Consider the following 19,703-nt stretch of genomic DNA (forward strand, 5'->3'; position numbering starts at 1 on the left):
ACAAGGGGAAAAACTCCAATCACTTTTGAATGGATTATGATAGAGATATGAGGTTTAGAACATTAGTTTTTCATAGAGTAGCATCTACATAATTACCTACATTTTACCCATTGGTCAGAATGTGTGTTTTTGATTGGACCCCCTACAGATTGTACCATTTATACTGGGTCATAGAATACTTCATTATCATGATATTGTCATTTTTATGTATTTAACTGTATGCCCAGTATATTTGGCTCATGCAGGAGTCAGAACCACCCTAGTGTTGGAAGCACCAGGGTCCAACCTCAGAATTAAATAGAACTAACAACTGCAATGGTCATCAAAACAAGACAGGCCATATAAGGGCAATAAGACATTATGCAGTATATGCCGTTTAGCAAGATGCTTTTATCCAAAGCCATTTACAGTCACGCGTGCACACAGTTTCTATGTATGGGTGGTCCCGGGAAACGAACCAACTATCCCGGCATTGGAAGCGTCACGCTCTACAAACTGATCTACAGAGGACCTCCGGTGGCCAGGCTACACACTTGACCCCGGGTGCTCCTCGTTGTATAATCTGGAAGGAATCCAGCACAACGGCAGAACCACATGAATACTACATATTTAAGATCTTAATTTGAGCGAGCTTTCTGCAACAACAGGATGATCAAATTAAGATAAAGGCATCTGTATCATAGAACAATGACACAGTGTGTGGTTGAATTCAACTGTACCGAGTAATTTGGCTGCATTGCACAATCTTGTAGGAAGCCCTTGTATGGCAAATGTACATAGGAAGTCTGATATTCCTGAATTCATTGACATAACTGGTGAACGCCACACCTTAATCATAACATTAATTGATCTCAAATTGACATCTCAATACTCGTTTTTCAGGGTATACTTTTGGTTCAGCCAAAGCCAATTCCAAAAGCACTAGATCACCAGAGTTGGCGACATACTCCGGTACTTTGGCGACTAGTAAGTTTTTTTTTATATTTTTTTAAACCTCCCGTTTTGGGCTGGATGTCTAAATGTGTAGTTCATACAGGCATAATCTATAAACAGAATAACGTTTTTACAGATCTAAGATCTTCATTTAAGCCAGTTTGATACAGCAGGAAAATATTCCTGCAGCATCAGGAATTATTATGTAGATTATAATAATGGACATTTTTGTAGGGTTGATACATTTTATTTCAAGTCTGAAATGCCAAAAGTGCTATTTCCCTTACATTTTCCCCATGTTGGCCGGCCCTCGGGTAGGCCGGCCCTCGGGTAGGCCGGCCCTCGGGTAGGCCGGCCCTCGGGTATCAGCCAATTGGCTTCAGCCCCTTGCCATTTGAGTCACAGCTAGCAAGACCCACACAGCAGAGTAAGAGAGCAATGACGTGGTGCACATACAGTGGGGCAAAAAAGTATTTAGTCAGCCACCAATTGTGCAAGTTCTCCCACTTAAAAAGATGAGGCCTGTAATTTATCATAGGTACACTTCAACTATGACAAACAAAATGAGGGGGAAAAAAATCCAGAAAATCACATTGTAGGATTTTTAATTTATTTATTTGCAAATTATGGTGGAAAATAACTGCCTAAATACTTTTTTTGCCCCACTGTATGTGATGTAGTACACAATTGTAGGGGACCACTTCTGGCTTGTGAGCACTACTTTCAGAACTACTGGCTAAAAGGTATAGAAGAGTACCGGAGAATCTCTTTAAAGCTGGAACCCTTAATGGTCACATCCGTTTGCCATATTACAACAAGGACGTTACTGCAAACAACAGTGCTTTTCCCCCATGACATCACTGATGGAAAAGCACTGTTGTTCTATCAGTGATGTCATGGGGGAAAAGCACTGTTGTTCTCCCATGACATCACTGATAGAACAACAGTGCTTTTCCCCCATGACATCACTGATAGAACAACAGTTACCAAGAAAGCTAAGGTAACTGAGCTAAACGACTACCGCCCCGTAGCACTCACTTCCGTCATCATGAAGTGCTTTGAGAGACTAGTCAAGGACCATATCACCTCCACCCTACCTGACACCCTAGACCCACTCCAATTTGCTTACCGCCCAAATAGGTCCACAGACGATGAAATCTCAACCACACTGCACACTGCCCTAACCCACCTGGACAAGAGGAATACCTATGTGAGAATGCTGTTCATCGACTACAGCTCGGCATTCAACACCATAGTACCCTCCAAGCTCGTCATCAAGCTCGAGACCCTGGGTCTCGACCCCGCCCTGTGCAACTGGGTACTGGACTTCCTGACGGGCCGCCCCCAGGTGGTGAGGGTAGGCAACAACATCTCCTCCCCGCTGATCCTCAACACGGGGGCCCCACAAGGGTGCGTTCTGAGCCCTCTCCTGTACTCCCTGTTCACCCACGACTGCGTGGCCACGCACGCCTCCAACTCAATCATCAAGTTTGCGGACGACACAGTGGTAGGCTTGATTACCAACAACGACGAGACGGCCTACAGGGAGGAGGTGAGGGCCCTCGGAGTGTGGTGTCAGGAAAATAACCTCACACTCAACGTCAACAAAACTAAGGAGATGATTGTGGACTTCAGGAAACAGCAAAGGGAACACCCCCTATCCACATCGATAGAACAGTAGTGGAGAGGGTAGTAAGTTTTAAGTTCCTCGGCATACACATCACAGACAAACTGAATTGGTCCACTCACACTGACAGCGTCGTGAAGAAGGCGCATCAGCGCCTATTCAACCTCAGGAGGCTGAAGAAATTCGGCTTGTCACCAAAAGCACTCAAACTTCTACAGATGCACAATCGAGAGCATCCTGGCGGGCTGTATCACCGCCTGGTACGGCAACTGCTCCGCCCTCAACCGTAAGGCTCTCCAGAGGGTAGTGAGGACTGCACAACGCATCACCGGGGCAAACTACCTGCCCTCCAGGACACCTACACCACCCGTTGTTACAGGAAGGCCATAAAGATCATCAAGGACATCAACCACCCGAACCACTGCCTGTTCACCCCGCTATCATCCAGAAGGCGAGGTCAGTACAGGTGCATCAAAGCTGGGACCGAGAGACTGAAAAACAGCTTCTATCTCAAGGCCATCAGACTGTTAAACAGCCACCACTAACAGTGAGTGGCCGCTGCCAACACACTGTCATTGACACTGACCCAACTCCAGCCATTTTAATAATGGGATTTGATGGGAAATGATGTAAATATATCACTAGCCACTTTAAACAATGCTACCTTATATAATGTTACTTACCCTACATTATTCATCTCATATGCATATGTATATACTGTACTCTACATCATCGACTGCATCCTTATGTAACACATGTATCACTAGCCACTTTAACTATGCCACTTTGTTTACTTTGTCTACACACTCATCTCATATGTATATACTGTACTCGATACCATCTACTGTATGCTGCTCTGTACCATCACTCATTCATATATCCTTATGTACATGTTCCTTATCCCCTTACACTGTGTATAAGACAGTAGTTTTGGAATTGTTAGTTAGATTACTTGTTGGTTATCACTGCATTGTCGGAACTAGAAGCACAAGCATTTCGCTACACTCGCATTTAACATCTGCTAACCATGTGTATGTGACAAATAAAATTTGATCTGATTTGATTTGCTTTCCCCCCATGACATCACTGATAGAACAACAGAATATGTACTGCTTCGTCAACAAAACAAAAACAATAACGTTCATTGGGTGGACAGTGGCGCAGTTTGAAATACGGTTGAGACAGAAACGTAAACTCAACTAAAGGCTGCTTACAATCTAGTTTGTGCAGCGGGGGGAAAAAAAACTGTACTCTTGGGAGTCTCCACATAGGACCAGCTAGATTAACTAGGGCTGGCCTGGAGAGGGAGTGCAGGGTTTGTGTACGCACAATGCTCTCGCCGAGCTAGAAACAGAACAGGCCAGCCAGAACAGGGCACCTATTGTGCTCCCACAGGACTATATTAAGGCCTTATCAGCCTGCAACATCAACAGTGTCCTCTGCTTCCTACTGCCTACTGAGCAAACAACCAGGATCTGCAGCTAGCACACACAGCTTTAGCATGCTAATGAGCACACACACACCAGGATCTACAGCTTTAGCATGCTAATGCTAATAAGCACACACACCACTGTGCTAAGCAAATGATGACGTCTATCGTGCTAACACTTACCATGCTAGCGCTAATGTTTTGGAGGTGGTAGCTATCAAATACTATGACCACATGAGTAGGGAAAGTGGGACACCTAGTCAGTTGTACAACTGAATGCCTTCGACTGAAATGTCTTCCTCATTTAACCCAACCCCTCTGAATCAGAGAGGTTCGGGAACTGCCTTAATCAACAGCCACGTCTTCGGGGCCCAGGGAACAGTGGGTTAACTGCCTTGCTCAGGAGCAGAACAACAGATTTTTACCTTGTCAGTTCGGGGATTCGATCCAGCAACCTTTCGGTTACTGGCCCAACGTTTTAACCACTAAGCTACCAGTATCAGTGACACAGCCGACAGGAGTTGCCGTGTAGCTTTGAGAGTACAACATAGTTATTATGTGTATACAGGGGCGCAACTTTGGTTTTAGAAGTGGGAGGGCGGCATTATTCTTATTCCCCCCCCCCCCCCCCCCAAGTCAGATAAACACTCCAAACAGTCTACCCGACCGCTCAGAGGCGTTAGCTAGTTCCTAAATCACATCGTTGCCTCGTTCTGTATCGCATTCCAATGATAAAACTGGGGGGACAAAAATGCAATTTCAGAATGTTGGGGGGACATGTGTCGTCGCCCCCCCCCAAAAAAAAAAAAATTCAAACGTTAAGTCACAGGTTGAAGGCATCCATTTTGACGGGCTTAAATCTTTAGAGTTTTGTATATCAGGATGAAGTAGCCTGAAGCCGAGATTACCTGTCGAGGGAGGAATTCTTGAGTACTAGTATGATATCAGTTACTGAAACGTACAGCAAGCTAGGGGATAAACTCCATGGTACACAAAGGGAAGTGCCTCTAGATGCTAGCTCTCAAGCTACGGCACAGTATTGTATAGAAAACTAGACGAATGTCAGAATCTTTGGTATGGTCGTTGTTGGCAAGTTAAAATGTTGGACTGCATCCCTATATCAGGTTGTTATCTAATATATATATATATATGTGTGTGTTTTGTAAATAGCCATTTTTTCACTGCTGTTTTAATAGTGTAATATACCCACAACGGACTGTGTTTTGTATTGATACAGGATGCTACAAGTACAAAGTCAAGTTGACACTTTAATTTAGAACAAGTTGAGTCAAACTCTGGACAAAACACTAATGAGTAAACAAAGTGGAATGAAACAAACGAGCCATTCCATGACATTTATGGGCTTTTCCAAACAACGATGCTTCATTGCATGGCCCAAAGGCTCCAACGGACTAGGCAATGGAACAGAACATTGAAATCAATTCAAATGCTGAAAATGGATCTACCCCTCCTCCCAAAACAGCCCTACATGTACAATATACAGTCGGTATTGACTGGCTTATAGGATTGTGGAACGTCAATATGGGCCTCCTCTTTGACACAAGCACTTGGATCGGCCTGTAATCATTTTGCGTTTCAATTGGGGCATGGAGAGATGGCAGCAGCTAACTGAACAAGGGGGTGCTAGCGAGCACCGATTGCTCAGCAGTTTCCATTGCTTTACACGTTCATTGGAGGACCTAAGAATAGCACCACGTAGATGCTGGTTCTGATGATGGCTCTGAACCAGCCACAAATGGACAATCACGACTTAAAGACACAGCAATAAGACATCATCAAAACAGAGGGGCGACTTCCTGCTTACCGACATCAGATTTTAAGCAGCCAATAGTGGCAGCCTTGGCAGAGTGGACGTTTGTCTACCAGCTGTGTACAATGACATACCGCGGAATCTACCTTTAAGGCGAAACAAAGTGAGCAGACTAGAAAGAACACGTTATCATGCTAGCTACGGCTAAATTGACAGGAACAGAGGTTGAAATGCGCTGTCATGCTAACTTAGAGCTAAGCGTCAGTTATGGGCCCTGACAGATAACAGTTTCCTCCTCCTAGCCTCAACGGGTGTCACTTTGTTTCAGTATACAGACGGCAGAGATATTGTCAATGGAAACGAGATAGAGCTGTTAAACATGGATACAGTGGAGCTACTGTGCGTCATGGCATTGAGCGGTGTGAATGCGCACACACACACACACACACACACACACACACACACACACACAGTTAGCCTGAACAAACACTAGACGGGTGTGTGTCTGCCTTCTGTAAGCCTCAGCATAATGTGTGTCTTCCTAGGAGAGGAACAACAAGGGGGTCTGACGTCACACATTTCATGGTACTCCAAACACCTCACAGCCACGTTCTGACTGACTGGAGATTAGAAAAGGGACAACTTGTGTGTATTTCATGGTCACAGAACTTGCCGGTGGTATAAAACACTGCTTCACACCGGAGAGGGGAGCACAATCAGAGACTAGAACTCGGCCAGCAAACCAAGTGGTGTCTGGAGTGCTCCTCTTAAACAAAAGCTATGGAAATCATAACCTTGAGTCACATATTGTCTACTCCCATTCAAGCACATCGTCGACAACAACATGTTGCACTGTATGTTACATAATAGGCGTTACCGTCGCCTATGGAAATGGCACGGTTATCAATGAGGGTCAAATAATCATCTAATAAGGGGCCGGGTTCCGCAGACGCACAAAAAAACTACAGTAATTACTCAAGAATAATACAGTATACTACATTCCGCAAAGACACTACCGTAAATAGTACAGTATACTACAGTCCACAGAAACCCTACAGTAAACACTACAGTGCTATACAGTAAATACTACATTACATTTACATTTACATTTAAGTCATTTAGCAGACGCTCTTATCCAGAGCGACTTACAAATTGGACTACAGTATACTACAGTCCGCAAAGACACTACAGTAAATACTATAGTATACAGTTGAAGTCGGAAGTTTACATACACCTTAGCCAAATACATTTCAACTCAGTTGATCACAATTCCTAACATTTATTCCAAGTAAAAATTCCCTGGTTTAAGTCTGTTAGGATCACCACTTTATTTTAAGAATGTTAAATGTCAGAATAATTGTAGAGAGAATGATTCATTTCATATTTGATTTATTTCATCACATTCCCACTGGGTCAGAGTTTACATACACTCAATTAGTATTTGGTAGCATTGCTTTTAAATTTTTTAACCTGGGTCATATGTTTTGGGTAGCCTTCCACAAGCTTCCCACAATAAATTCGATGAATTTTGGCCCATTCCTCCTGACAGAGCGGATGTAACAGAGTCAGGTTTGTAGGCCTCCTTGTTCGCGCACACTTTTTCAGTTCTGCCCTCAAATTTTCTATAGGATTGACGTCAGTGCTTCGAGATGGCCACTCCAATACCTTGACTTTGTTGTCCTTAAGCCATTTTGCCACAACTATGGAAATATGCTTGGGGTCAATGTCCATTCGGAAGACCCATTTGCAACCAAACTTAAACTTCCTGACTGATATCTTGAGATGTTACTTCAACATCGCCACAATTTTCCCTTCCTCATGAAGACATCTATTTTGTGAAGTGCACCAGTCCCTCCTGCAGCAAAGCATACCCACAACATGATGCCGCCACCCCCGTGTTTCACGGTTGGGATGGTGTTCTTCGGCTTGCAAGCGTACCCCTTTTTCCTCCAAACAAAACGATGATCATTATGGTCATTACGATGGTCCTCACTATTTTTGTTTCATCAGACCAAAGGACATTTCTCCAAAAAGTATGATCTTTGTCCCCATGTACAGTTGCAAACTGTAGTCTGTCTTTTTTTAGTGGCGGTTTTGGAGCAGTGGCTTCTTCGTTGCTGAGCGGCCTTTCAGGTTATGTCGATATAGGATTAGTTTTACTGTGGATATAGATACTTTTGTACCCGTTTCCTCCAGCATCTTCGCAAGATCCTTTGCTGTTGTTCTGGGATTGTCAGAAGTTTACATAGGTTGGAGTCATTAAAACAATTTTTTCAACCACTTGACAAATGTCTTGTTAACAAACTATAGTTTTGGCAAGTCGTTTAGGACATCTACTTTGTGCATGACAAGTAACTTTTCCAACAATTGTTTACAAACAAATTATTTCGCTTATAATTCACTGTATCCCAATTCCAGTGGGGCAGAAGTTTACATACACTAAGTTGACTGTGCCTTTAAACAGCTGGGAAAATTACAGAAAATGATGTCATGGCTTTAGAAGCTTCTGATTGGCCAATTGACATAATTTGAGTCAATTGGAGGTGTACCTGTGGATGTATTTCAAGGCCTAACTTCAAACCCAGTGCCTCTTTGCTTGACATCATGGGGAAATCAAAAGATATCAGCCAACACCTCAGAGAAAAAATGATAGACCTCCACAAGTCTGGTTCAGCATCATGTTGTGGGTGGCAAATGGATAATGACTCCAAGCATACTTCCAAAGTTGTGGCAAAATAGCATAAGGACAACAAAGTCAAGATATTAGAGTGGCCATCACAAAGCCCTGACCCCAATCCTACAGAAAATGTGAGGCCAGAACTGAAAAAGAAGGTGCCAGGAAGGAGGCCTACAAACCTGACTCTGTTACACCAGCTCTGTCAGGAGGAATGGGCCAAAATTCACCCAACATATTGTGGGAAGCTTGTGGAAGGCTACCCAAAACATTTGACCCAAGTTAAACAATTTAAAAGGCAATGCTACCAAATACTAATTGAGTGTATGTAAACTCTGACCCACTGGGAATGTGATGAAAAAATAAAAGCTGAAATAAATAATTATCTTTACTATTATTGACATTTAACATTCTTAAAATAAAGTGGTGTTCCTAACTGACCTAAGACAGGGAATACTTACTTGGACAAAATGTCAGGAATTGTGAAAAACTGAGTTTAAATGTATTTGGCTAAGGTGTATGTAAACTTCCCACTTAAACTGTATGTGTTATTTCATCATTTTGATGTCTTCACTATTATTCTACAACATAGAAAATAGTACAAATAAATAAAAACCCTTGAATGAGTAGGTGTGTCAAAACTTTTGACTGGTGCTGTGTACATTCAGACACATACAAATAGCCAAAACATTATGTGCCATTAAACTCCCTGAAGAGCACCTCTGAGGACTTGGAAGACTTTGTCAGAGCTCCATGGGTGATTATATGAGGTCTAAAAGGCCAATCAGAATGCCCAGGACACATGAGGAGAGTCAACGGAGACGCACCATTGGTTGAGAGAGCAACCAGGGCTGTGATGGGATGGAAATTGCCTCTCAGGGGGGATCCACCTTTCATTAACGAGGAAGCTTGAGGAACACACAAGGAATATCCTTACACGTAAAACAACCGGACTGGCTTAATGAAGGTACTTTCAACAACCTCTCCACTGGATTCCTCCAACAGGGGTTGTCACCTGTTACTTGGGGATGAGTAGTTATGCAGAACAATACATGTGTGCCTGCGTGTGTTTCCTTCACTCACCGCTAACCAGAAAAATTATATTGGGGTGGTATGAATTTCAGTCGGTAATTGCCAGCAGCCTGAGATGGAACACAAACATTGTTATTTGGACCAAGCCTCCAAGGGATCCACATGTTAAACCCCAGGTAGCCCCCCCTTACTGGGGGACATCAATGTGACTGGGTGAAATAGCCTGAAAGCACAGTTACCTCAGTGGAGGGTAAAAGACACGTGTTGTGAACAACGCTAAAAGCCCTCTCCTCTCTTCACCGGGAGCGAGCGTCTCAACACACGGTCTTAAGGTCTTACTATCTGAACGCAACTGTCCGTGTCTTTTGGTTGTCACAACAGGGCACCTGTGCTTCTGGGGTTTCAGGTTAGCAGACTGCGAGACACGCAACGTCAGTGGAGAGAGGTATATAGGAGGAAAGAGGGGAGAGAGAGAGAGAGAGAGAGGTATATAGGAGGAAAGAGAGAAAGAGAGATGGGGAGGGAGGTATAGGAATGGAAAGAGAGATGGGGAGGGAGGTATAGGAATGGAAAAAGAGAGATGGGGAGGGAGGTATAGGAGGAATGGAAAGAGAGATGGGGAGGTAGGTATATAGGGGAATGGAAAGAGAGATGGGGAAAGGAGAGGTATAGGAATGGAAAGAGAGATGGAGGAAAGAGGTAGGTATAGGAATGGAAAGAAAGAGATAGGAGGGAGGGTATATAGGAGGAAAGAGGAATAGGAGGAAAGAGAGATGGAGGGAAAGGTAGGATGGATAGGAATGGAAAGAGAGATGGGGAGGTAGGAATGGTATGGGAGGAATGGAAAAAGAGAGATAGGAATGGGAGAGGAGGTATAGGAATGGAAATGGGGAGAGATGAAAAGGGAGGGAGGTATAGGAATGGAAAGAGAGATGGGGAGGGAGGTATAGGAATGGAAAGAGGTATAGATGGGAGATGGGGAGGTATAGGAATGGAAAGAGGAGATGGGGGGGATGGGGAGGTATAGGAATGGAAAAGAGATGGGGAGATGGAATGGAGGATGGGGAGGTATAGGAATGGAAAGAGAGATGGGGAGGGGATGGGGAGGTATAGGAATGGAAAGAGAGATGGGGGAGGGAGGTATAGGAATGGAAAGAGAGATGGGGAGGGAGGTATAGGAATGGGAAAGAGAGATGGGGGAGGGAGGTATAGGAATGGAAAGAGAGATGGGGATGGGGGAGGTATAGGAATGGAAAGAGAGATGGGGGATGGGGGGAGGTATAGGAATGGAAAGAGAGATGGGGAGGGAGGTATAGGAATGGAAAGAGAGATGGGGAGGTATAGGAATGGAAAGAGAGATGGGGAGGTATAGGAATGGAAAGAGAGATGGGGAGGTATAGGAATGGAAAGAGAGATGGGGAGGGAGGTATAGGAATGGAAAGAGAGATGGGGAGGGAGGTATAGGAATGGAAAGAGAGATGGGGAGGGAGGTATAGGAATGGAAAGAGAGATGGGGAGGGAGGTATAGGAATGGAAAGAGAGATGGGGAGGGAGGTATAGGAATGGAAAGAGAGATGGGGAGGGAGGTATAGGAATGGAAAGAGAGATGGGGAGGGAGGTATAGGAATGGAAAGAGAGATGGGGAGGGAGGTATAGGAATGGAAAGAGAGATGGGGGATGGGGGGAGGTATAGGAATGGAAAGAGAGATGGGGAGGGAGGTATAGGAATGGAAAGAGAGATGGGGAGGGAGGTATAGGAATGGAGATGGGGAGGGAGAGATGGAAAGGGATGGGGGGAGGGAATATAGGAATGGAAAGAGAGATGGGGAGGGAGGTATAGGAATGGAAAGAGAGATGGGGAGGGAGGTATAGGAATGGAAAGAGGGATGGGGAGGGAGGTATAGGAATGGAAAGAGAGATGGGGAGGGAGGTATAGGAATGGAAAGAGGGATGGGGAGGGAGGTATAGGAATGGAAAGAGGGATGGGGAATGGAGGTATAGGAATGGAAAGAGGGATGGGGAATGGAGGTATAGGAATGGAAAGAGGGATGGGGAATGGAGAGCGATAAAGGAATAGGACAGAGGGAGAAAATGGACAGGGAGGAAGAGAGAAGGGTGGAGAGGGGCGTTGGGGAGAGAAGGGTAGAGAGGAGAAAGGGGAATGGGAAAAGAATGGCGAGAGTGGAAGAGAGAGATGGGAGGAAGGGAGGGCACGAGGGTTGGGGCCCAGGGGGTACTCACTACTGTGCGCAGTCGATGAGCTGGTACTCGTTGGAGCGCTCGAAGCAAGCCTTCACGCCTTCATCGTCCCACAGCTGTTTGGCATGCTCAAAGAACTCCTGTTGTTCGAGAGCGAGAGAGACAGAAAGACAGAGAGAGAGAGAGACAGGGTTAGGAGAAGGAGAGACACGTGACAGCTCAGGGAGCACGGCGTCTTCAACAGGAGCTTTGGTTTCAGACAAGAGAAACAACTTGTCATCACGTTGGCTTTGCTGTACAATTGCATGATAGATGAAAGTACATTTGATGTGAGTGTCCTCTGTAGCAGCATGGTAGATAATCAGTGTACATTACTCAGGTGGTGCAGCGGGTGAACTGACTGGTCCTATAGGATGAGAAGTACAGTGGAAAACGTTGGTTTCATTCACGACGGCAACACAAAAATTCAATGATAGCCTGCTCTTCCACTCACTTGCCTGTGTAGTGGAGGAGGGTGGGAAGGGGACTTGTTTCATATGAGGTCCGGGCTAATCTCACATCTAACAGTGTTGTCTTCTAGACAGTCACAGACACACCAATATAAAAAGGTTAACTTTAAAAAGCCCAACTGAGAAAGACATGATAATATAAAGATGAACGTTTAGGGACCAACCAGCACTAAAATCCAAAATACTCTTTCTGATGCAACACAAAACACACTGTTTGGCGTCTTCTGCCTCAGAAGTATACCAATGGGAAAGAGAGAGGGAGGGAGGGACGAGTGGAGGCAGGAAGGCGAAGAGAGGAGGGAGTGAGGTTCTGAGAAAGAGAAGACTTGTTTTCCCACCCGCTTGTTCCTTAGAGAGAGCCGAGAGCTGGGTTTACAATAATTAGTCCCCCGGTGGGGTCATCGCATAATAGCCACAATACAGGCAAACAAATGGCAACAGAGATGCAAAACAAACTCAGATGCTAAAGTCGCTAACGCCGATGCAACAAGGCCTTGAGTGAAGTTCGAACAACCCTGTAAATGGCAGCTTGTTCACGATTCAGCTAAACAGTCTGCGCTGAACTATTGTGCAGTATCGACCGTGTATCTATCGTCAAAAAAACATGTCAACCATTTTCTAGAAACAAAAACACAGTAGGAGGCCATTTACTCATTTTGACAGTTTACTTTTTTACTTTCACACCTCAATACTACCATCAGAAAAACAATTCCTCCACACACTGTAATGCAAAAATATGCAAGATTAGTTCATGGTAATAACCTACACCTCGAAAATACATCTTAATAAGCTTCACTTAACAGGTTTACTGTGAATGTCTCCCTTCACACACTGAAATCCAGCTGTGTATATGAGCACAACCGCACCTCTCAGACTTCCTCTTTGCTCCCATTAGTTACAGGTGACATTTTGATGCACCGAGTCAGGATCTCTCTCTCCACATGCAAAGCAGAGTGCGTCTGCATGCCAGGGCAGTTTCCTGGCCAGGGCTGATGATCTCACCGCGAGAACAGGAAGTCGCTAAGCGGAGAGGAGGACACAGAGACAGTTCATCTGCCCGTATCAGCCCAGACGCTGCTGTACTGTGTGTTTACAGGGAGAATGGAGAAGATATGGGGATGTTGCTTTGACGTGTGCCATGTTACTACGTTACAATAACACAGGTCCTGTCGGTCTCATGACTGAGGAAAATCGGATGTTTTTCCCCCATACGAGTCATTACTTGCACTGTTGTCGACTCAACCTAAGACTGTCAGTATCACAGGGATTGCAATGAGGGTGCTCTAGAATGTTCTATAACGACTGGCAAGCACACAGCCTATAATTCTGTCCCCCAAAAATTGGCTAAGAAAGTTCATTAATTGTGGAGTGCAAAAAGTCGAGGTACCCAGTCTACTGAAATCCACAATAATAAAGTGAAATTCACAACTATGAACCAGTTTCAATTCCTGATGAAAAAAAAAACACTTGAGCAAAAAAAAAAAAAAAAAACTGTAGAGAACCTATGTACCCTATTTGACAGGCAGCCTATCACAGGGATGGGGAATACTAAAGCAGCCCAGTGAGTCCCCACAGTCAAAACTCACAGGGCCCAACATTGAGCCCTGGGGAGCACCTGGTGACACAAAAACACAAACAAAACACTGAAGCCCATTAGGAGCCCTTCCATTTAACCAGCACGTCCTTTACTGAACCTAAGCCTTCATTAGTGATGCGGCGAAGAGAAGAAAGAAGAAAAAAAAAAAAAAAAAAAAGAGTCATTAGCAGTTGGGTTAGAAAAAACTAGCCCATGGGCCTGTGGCTAATGACGTCCCTGGCTGCTTTTCGGGCATCCTCCAGTCCCTCCACACCGCTACCAGTGCGATCACCTCAGATTCCCTGGGCACACTCACCGACCCCTGGGTATCAACACTATCCCTTGTATACCCACCATTGGACCAGAGAGGGAGATTGTGCTAGGATACCGGTGTCTTTAGTGCCACAACACAGGGTCAATCTATGGCGGATGTGACTGCTAGTCGTTAGGGCCACAGTTATGTCCAGGTGATGGGTGACATCACAGTCATGTAAAAGCCATGTTCAGGATGGTCTGATACCTGACCTAGAACACAAGGAGGTTGTGGACGTTCAGCTCAAAACAACTGTGTGTGTGTGTGTGTGTGTGTGTGAGGGAGGGGAGGGAGGGAATTCTTCCTGTGTCTTCTGCAACACTGTTGTGTTATGGTAACCACAGACAAAATGAAAAGACAAAGTTCTGGTGAGACGACATTCTCAGTCACGTGTAAAGAGTAATCAACTCACTCAATGAAGCCCTTTGGGTAGCCTGCCTGTCAGCTATGGTTTGCTGTCACTAAATGCTCCAGTGTTTCAGTTTGTGCATGTGGATACATATTCCATAAACCGTGAATGCAGCAATATCCACATTGTATTCAAAAAGGGATGACCATGAATAACAATGGTTCATCAAGTTTATGAAAACAAGTTTATGAAAACAACATCAAACATGAAGTCCCATGAACGATCCCCTTGAAACCAAGTTGGCGAATACAATGAGAAAGGATTCTTAGATATAATTTTCCAATGCACAGCTATGCACTAAGTCATTTTACAGAGCCTGCGTTTCTGGCCCAGGTATAGCTCTACTGTCATACATAAGGCTAGGATGAGTCATCAACAAAACTAATAGTTCTCGAACACACACACACACACACCATCAGACAAGATCGTCAGGGGAGACACAGCGCTGGTCACAACGCCAGTGAAGCGTGATCCTGCGTCTCTCAGCTACATCCTGTTACACTTCAAAACCTCCCTTCCTGTCAAACACACACACACATCCACAACCACACAACCACACTTTCTGGTCGAAAAACATAAGCAAATCTCAACTGTCTGACTGCCTGCCTGTCTGCCTGACTCCCTGCAGGTCTGTTTGTCTGTGTCTGTCTGACTGACTGTCTGTGCCATGCCATGCTGTAGAGTCGACTAATCTGGTCTAAATCTCTGCTGTTAGGAAATGGCGATGCAGCCCAGAGCAAATGAGCCCCAGACAAAGGATTCACAGAAAGAGACAGAGAGAGATAGTGAAAGAACAAGTGAGACGAGAGAGTAAGAAAGAAAAAGAAAGAACGAAAACCTGATCCCGTTACCAATTCTGCTGTATTATTTTGTCACTGGCTAACAAAGAGAAGAATGGATCTGAATGTATTGAAATCCCAGCCTGGCAATAAACACCCCATAGCCCAAAAAAAGTTCACAAACATGTCACATGGCATTTCAGGGAACCTTCTTAGAACTAAAACAGATAAATATCGGATTCATCTGCAATTATCAATGGTCTATTTTGGTTTAAGGATGTTTGGGTGGGGGAGACAGTTACACAGTAGTATTCAGTGTCTTCAGCAAGCATTACAAAACATCATTGCGGAGGTCTGTCTGAAGGGCGGGCTTATCCGGACAAGACTGGAGGTCTGCGACTAAAATTATAATTTGTAAATGTTTTATTTTATTTAACTAGGCAAGTCAGTTAAGAACTAATCCTTATTTACAATGACGGCCTAGGAACAGTGAGAACGACAGATTTTTACCTTGTCAGCTCGGGGATTCGATTCTTTCGGTTACTGGCCCAACGCTCCAACCACTAGGCTCCCTGCTTCCCCATTTAATTTGGTTTAGAAAGCCTAATCGGTCTTCATCTTGCTATCAATAGCCTACTAACTAAAACATATGACTGATCTCACTTTGTTTACAAATGCTATGCCGGCCAAATGAAGTCATAGAGAGCCAGACTACTCCATACTGCAGTGTATGGTGTTAATCCCGTCCACTATCCAACCCCGTCCCCTACACTCTGGCGGGTTCATCCACTATCCAACCCCGTCCCCTACACTCTGGCGGGTTCGTCCACTATCCAACCCCATCCCCTACACTCTGGCGGATTCTTCCACTATCCAACCCTGTCCCCTACACTCTGGCGGGTTCATACACCATTCAACCCTGTCGGGTTCGTCCATTATTCAACCCTGTCCCGTACACTCTGGCGTTCGTCCATTATTCAACCCGGGGCGGCAGGGTAGCCTAGTGGTCAGAGCATTGGACTAGTAACCGGAAGGTTGCATGTTCAAACCCCTGAGCTGACAAGGTACAAATCTGTCGTTCTGCCCCTGAACAGGCAGTTAACACACTGTTCCTAGGCTGTCATTGAAAATAAGAATTTGTTCTTAACTGACTTGCCTAGTTAAATAAAGGTTAAAAATTTTTAAAACCTGTCCCCTACAGGGGTTCGTCCATTATTCAATCCTGTCCCCTACACGCTGGTGGGTTCGTCCACCATTCAACCCCGTCCCCTACACTCTGGCGGGTTCGTCCACCATTCAACCCTGTCCCCTACACTCTGGCGGGTTCGTCCACCATCCAACCCCGTCCCCTACACTCTGGCGGGTTCGTCCACTATCCAACCCAGTCCCCTACACTCTGGCGGGTTCGTCCACTATCCAACCCCATCCCCTACACTCTGGCGGATTCTTCCACTATCCAACCCTGTCCCCTACACTCTGGCGGGTTCATACACCATTCAACCCTGTCGGGTTCGTCCATTATTCAACCCTGTCCCGTACACTCTGGCGTTCGTCCATTATTCAACCCGGGGCGGCAGGGTAGCCTAGTGGTCAGAGCATTGGACTAGTAACCGGAAGGTTGCATGTTCAAACCCCTGAGCTGACAAGGTACAAATCTGTCGTTCTGCCCCTGAACAGGCAGTTAACACACTGTTCCTAGGCTGTCATTGAAAATAAGAATTTGTTCTTAACTGACTTGCCTAGTTAAATAAAGGTTTTTTTTTTTTTTAAACCTGTCCCCTACAGGGGTTCGTCCATTATTCAATCCTGTCCCCTACACGCTGGTGGGTTCGTCCACCATTCAACCCCGTCCCCTACACTCTGGCGGGTTCGTCCACCATTCAACCCTGTCCCCTACACTCTGGCGGGTTCGTCCACCATCCAACCCCGTCCCCTACACTCTGGCGGGTTCGTCCACTATCCAACCCAGTCCCCTACACTCTGGCGGGTTCGTCCACTATCCAACCCTGTCCCCTACACTGTGGCGCGTTTGTCCACCCTTCAACCCTGTCCCCTACATTCTGGCGGGTTCGTCCATTATTCAACCCTGTCCCCTACATTCTGGCGGGTTCGTCCATTATTCAACCCTGTCCCCTTAACACTGGCGGGTTTGTCCATTATTCAACCCTGTCCCCTACATTCTGGCGGGTTCGTCCAGCCGTCAAGGTGAAAAAGACTTAAGCGCCAATGGCTTAACAAAGGAGGCCTACTATGATCAAACTGTGTGTGCATATATATATATATAAAAAAAGCAGGAGACACTCCTCAGGGCTCAGTTTCAGGGAGGCTCATGACACAGTGTGAATAAAGGCAGTTTACTGCCTCTAACGGAGGGGCCCATGAAAGAGAGCAACTGGGACGTTGTGCACATAACTTACGGTTCCTTAACCGTTTCATACCAATGGCCTTACACCGCACTCTCACCATATTGGCCAAACCTTATTAATCCAATGTACTGACATTTCTGTTGTTGTCAGGGATAAATGTCTCCATTGGTAACTGCCTTCGTTTACATGAGATATTAACAGGAGTGTGTGTTTTATATAATTGATTGTTACAGCTTAATACCGGCATCTGGCATCAATAGTTTACATAGACACAAGTAGATTAAATGTTTGAAGGAATAGTTGTGATGTTGCACATTGAAGTGTCAAACGTCAACTTTGGGCAGATGAAAAAAAAGCCCTAGTAAAACAGAACACATGAGAATGTACTGGAGCCAAGTGGCAGGCCCCAAAACAATCTAAGATTATTCTAGTCTAGCCGCTACTGGCACCATGTCAAGAAATCCTGGAATGGATGAAAAAAAAAAAAAAAGATGCTCTTCAATTATGTAACCACAATCAACTGCCGATGCATTGTTTTAAAGCCCAGTGTTTTAAAGACCAAGGGTATGTCATCTACTGCCAATATAAGCATTGAGCCAAGGCAGCAGCAACAAGAGCCATATATTTTGCCATATTTATTTTAGCCTAAATAATGGCCAAGCAATCTCTGAAAAACGAGAGACACTTTCACTCTTTTGTCATGCTGCATGATAAACTGGTTGTGATTATCAATTACCAACGAGTGCAGGTGGGTAGTGATTAAAGCATATGGTTTGAAACTCTGCTTGTATTTGTTTTAATAATCTGAAGGGAACCATGTGTGTGTGTGTGTGTGTGTGTGTGTGTGTGTGTGTGTGTGTGTCACTCGTTCTCTCTCGTGGGCATGGTGCATGAAGTTGAGGGCATAATTTCATTAATTCAAGTAAAATTCAACAAAACGTGAGGTTAAACAAACCCATTTGCTAAACAATTTAAACACTGTACAAGTGCTCTTAGAAATTCCCTTTTTTTGCAACGTTAACAAGTTACACATGCAGGCGACAATTGGATGATACGAATCTACATTTGCCTCCAGGTAGCATAGCATGGCAGCAAAGGCATCACACCAAATGTCAAATCGTCAGCGGAGGCCAAGGCTAAAAGTTATTCTTTGTCATTTTTTCTATTCGGTTTGTGGGGAAGTTGCATTTTGAAATCTCCGCTGTGGTAGACAAACGGTGTTGTGAGTCCCGGCAGAAACAGGGCCTTACATGTGACACAGGAGGCCATACATGAAACACGGACCTGCTTTAGAGGAAAATATTCATTTGTTTGAATGCTGTGAGGGCCTGTCTTTGTCCACATGTCTGAGCCACTACCCAGCTGGTTTACTAACAGAAATCGATGTGCCTTTACATAATAGGCCTAATTAAATGAAACCTATGTTGCAGCCAAAACATCTACTGCTTCTACTGTCCATCTTTGACCGACTGGTATACAGTATGGACCGCCACTAGTATGAATACACAGACGGACGGATACGGGACAGATACCGCCCACAACTGGGCAAAACCAGAGAGAATAGGACTAAATTCAACTAATTAAAGAAAGACCAAAAAAAAAGTAATTCATTAAATTGACATGTAATTAGTTTGAACATTAAAGCAAAAGCACCAGATCAAAACTCAAAACATTAAGGGAGGATCCTTTCGCACACAACGCAATAAACACCACTACTTCTTAGACTGATCCCTTATCAAAAGCTCATTTAAAAACATTATGCACAGCGGAAACGGAGCGGAGGGGAAACGGAGCGCAGGGGAAACGGAGCGCAGGGGAAACGGAGCGCAGGGGAAACGGAGCGCAGGGGAAACGGAGGCTCGTACGTCACAGCTACTTTCATCTCGGGGTCAAATAAAAAGTTTTGAAAGTCCCATATTCCATGTTTGTGGTCCACTCACAAATCAGTGTTTACTATTAGCAATCCACTGTCAACATCACAACAACCTTCATCAGCGCTGGCAGAGTACACAGTTAAAAGCATTAGATAACAGAGGATCAACAAACCCTGGAGCAGACCCTTATTCTCATCATCGTTTCATGTCGT

At 44.9% G+C, this 19,703-nt stretch overlaps 1 protein-coding gene across 6 annotated transcripts in view; it reads right to left on the reverse strand.

Moving 5' to 3' along the window:
* The window catches only part of LOC123991387 (guanine nucleotide-binding protein G(olf) subunit alpha-like), a 66,513-nt gene that overhangs the window by 33,064 nt on the left and 13,746 nt on the right, over positions 1 to 19,703 (reverse strand). For all 6 annotated transcript variants that reach the window (XR_006830789.1, XM_046292936.1, XM_046292937.1 and 3 more), the window contains exon 5: positions 11,708 to 11,805. Coding sequence is in view for 5 of the 6 variants with exons in the window: in XM_046292936.1 (XP_046148892.1) it covers positions 11,708 to 11,805 (98 nt within the window). In the remaining variant the exon portion in view is untranslated. The remainder of the gene's footprint in view (positions 1 to 11,707; positions 11,806 to 19,703) is intronic.

This window comes from Oncorhynchus gorbuscha, linkage group LG12 (assembly GCF_021184085.1).
Source record: "Oncorhynchus gorbuscha isolate QuinsamMale2020 ecotype Even-year linkage group LG12, OgorEven_v1.0, whole genome shotgun sequence".
NCBI lineage: Eukaryota > Metazoa > Chordata > Actinopteri > Salmoniformes > Salmonidae > Oncorhynchus > Oncorhynchus gorbuscha.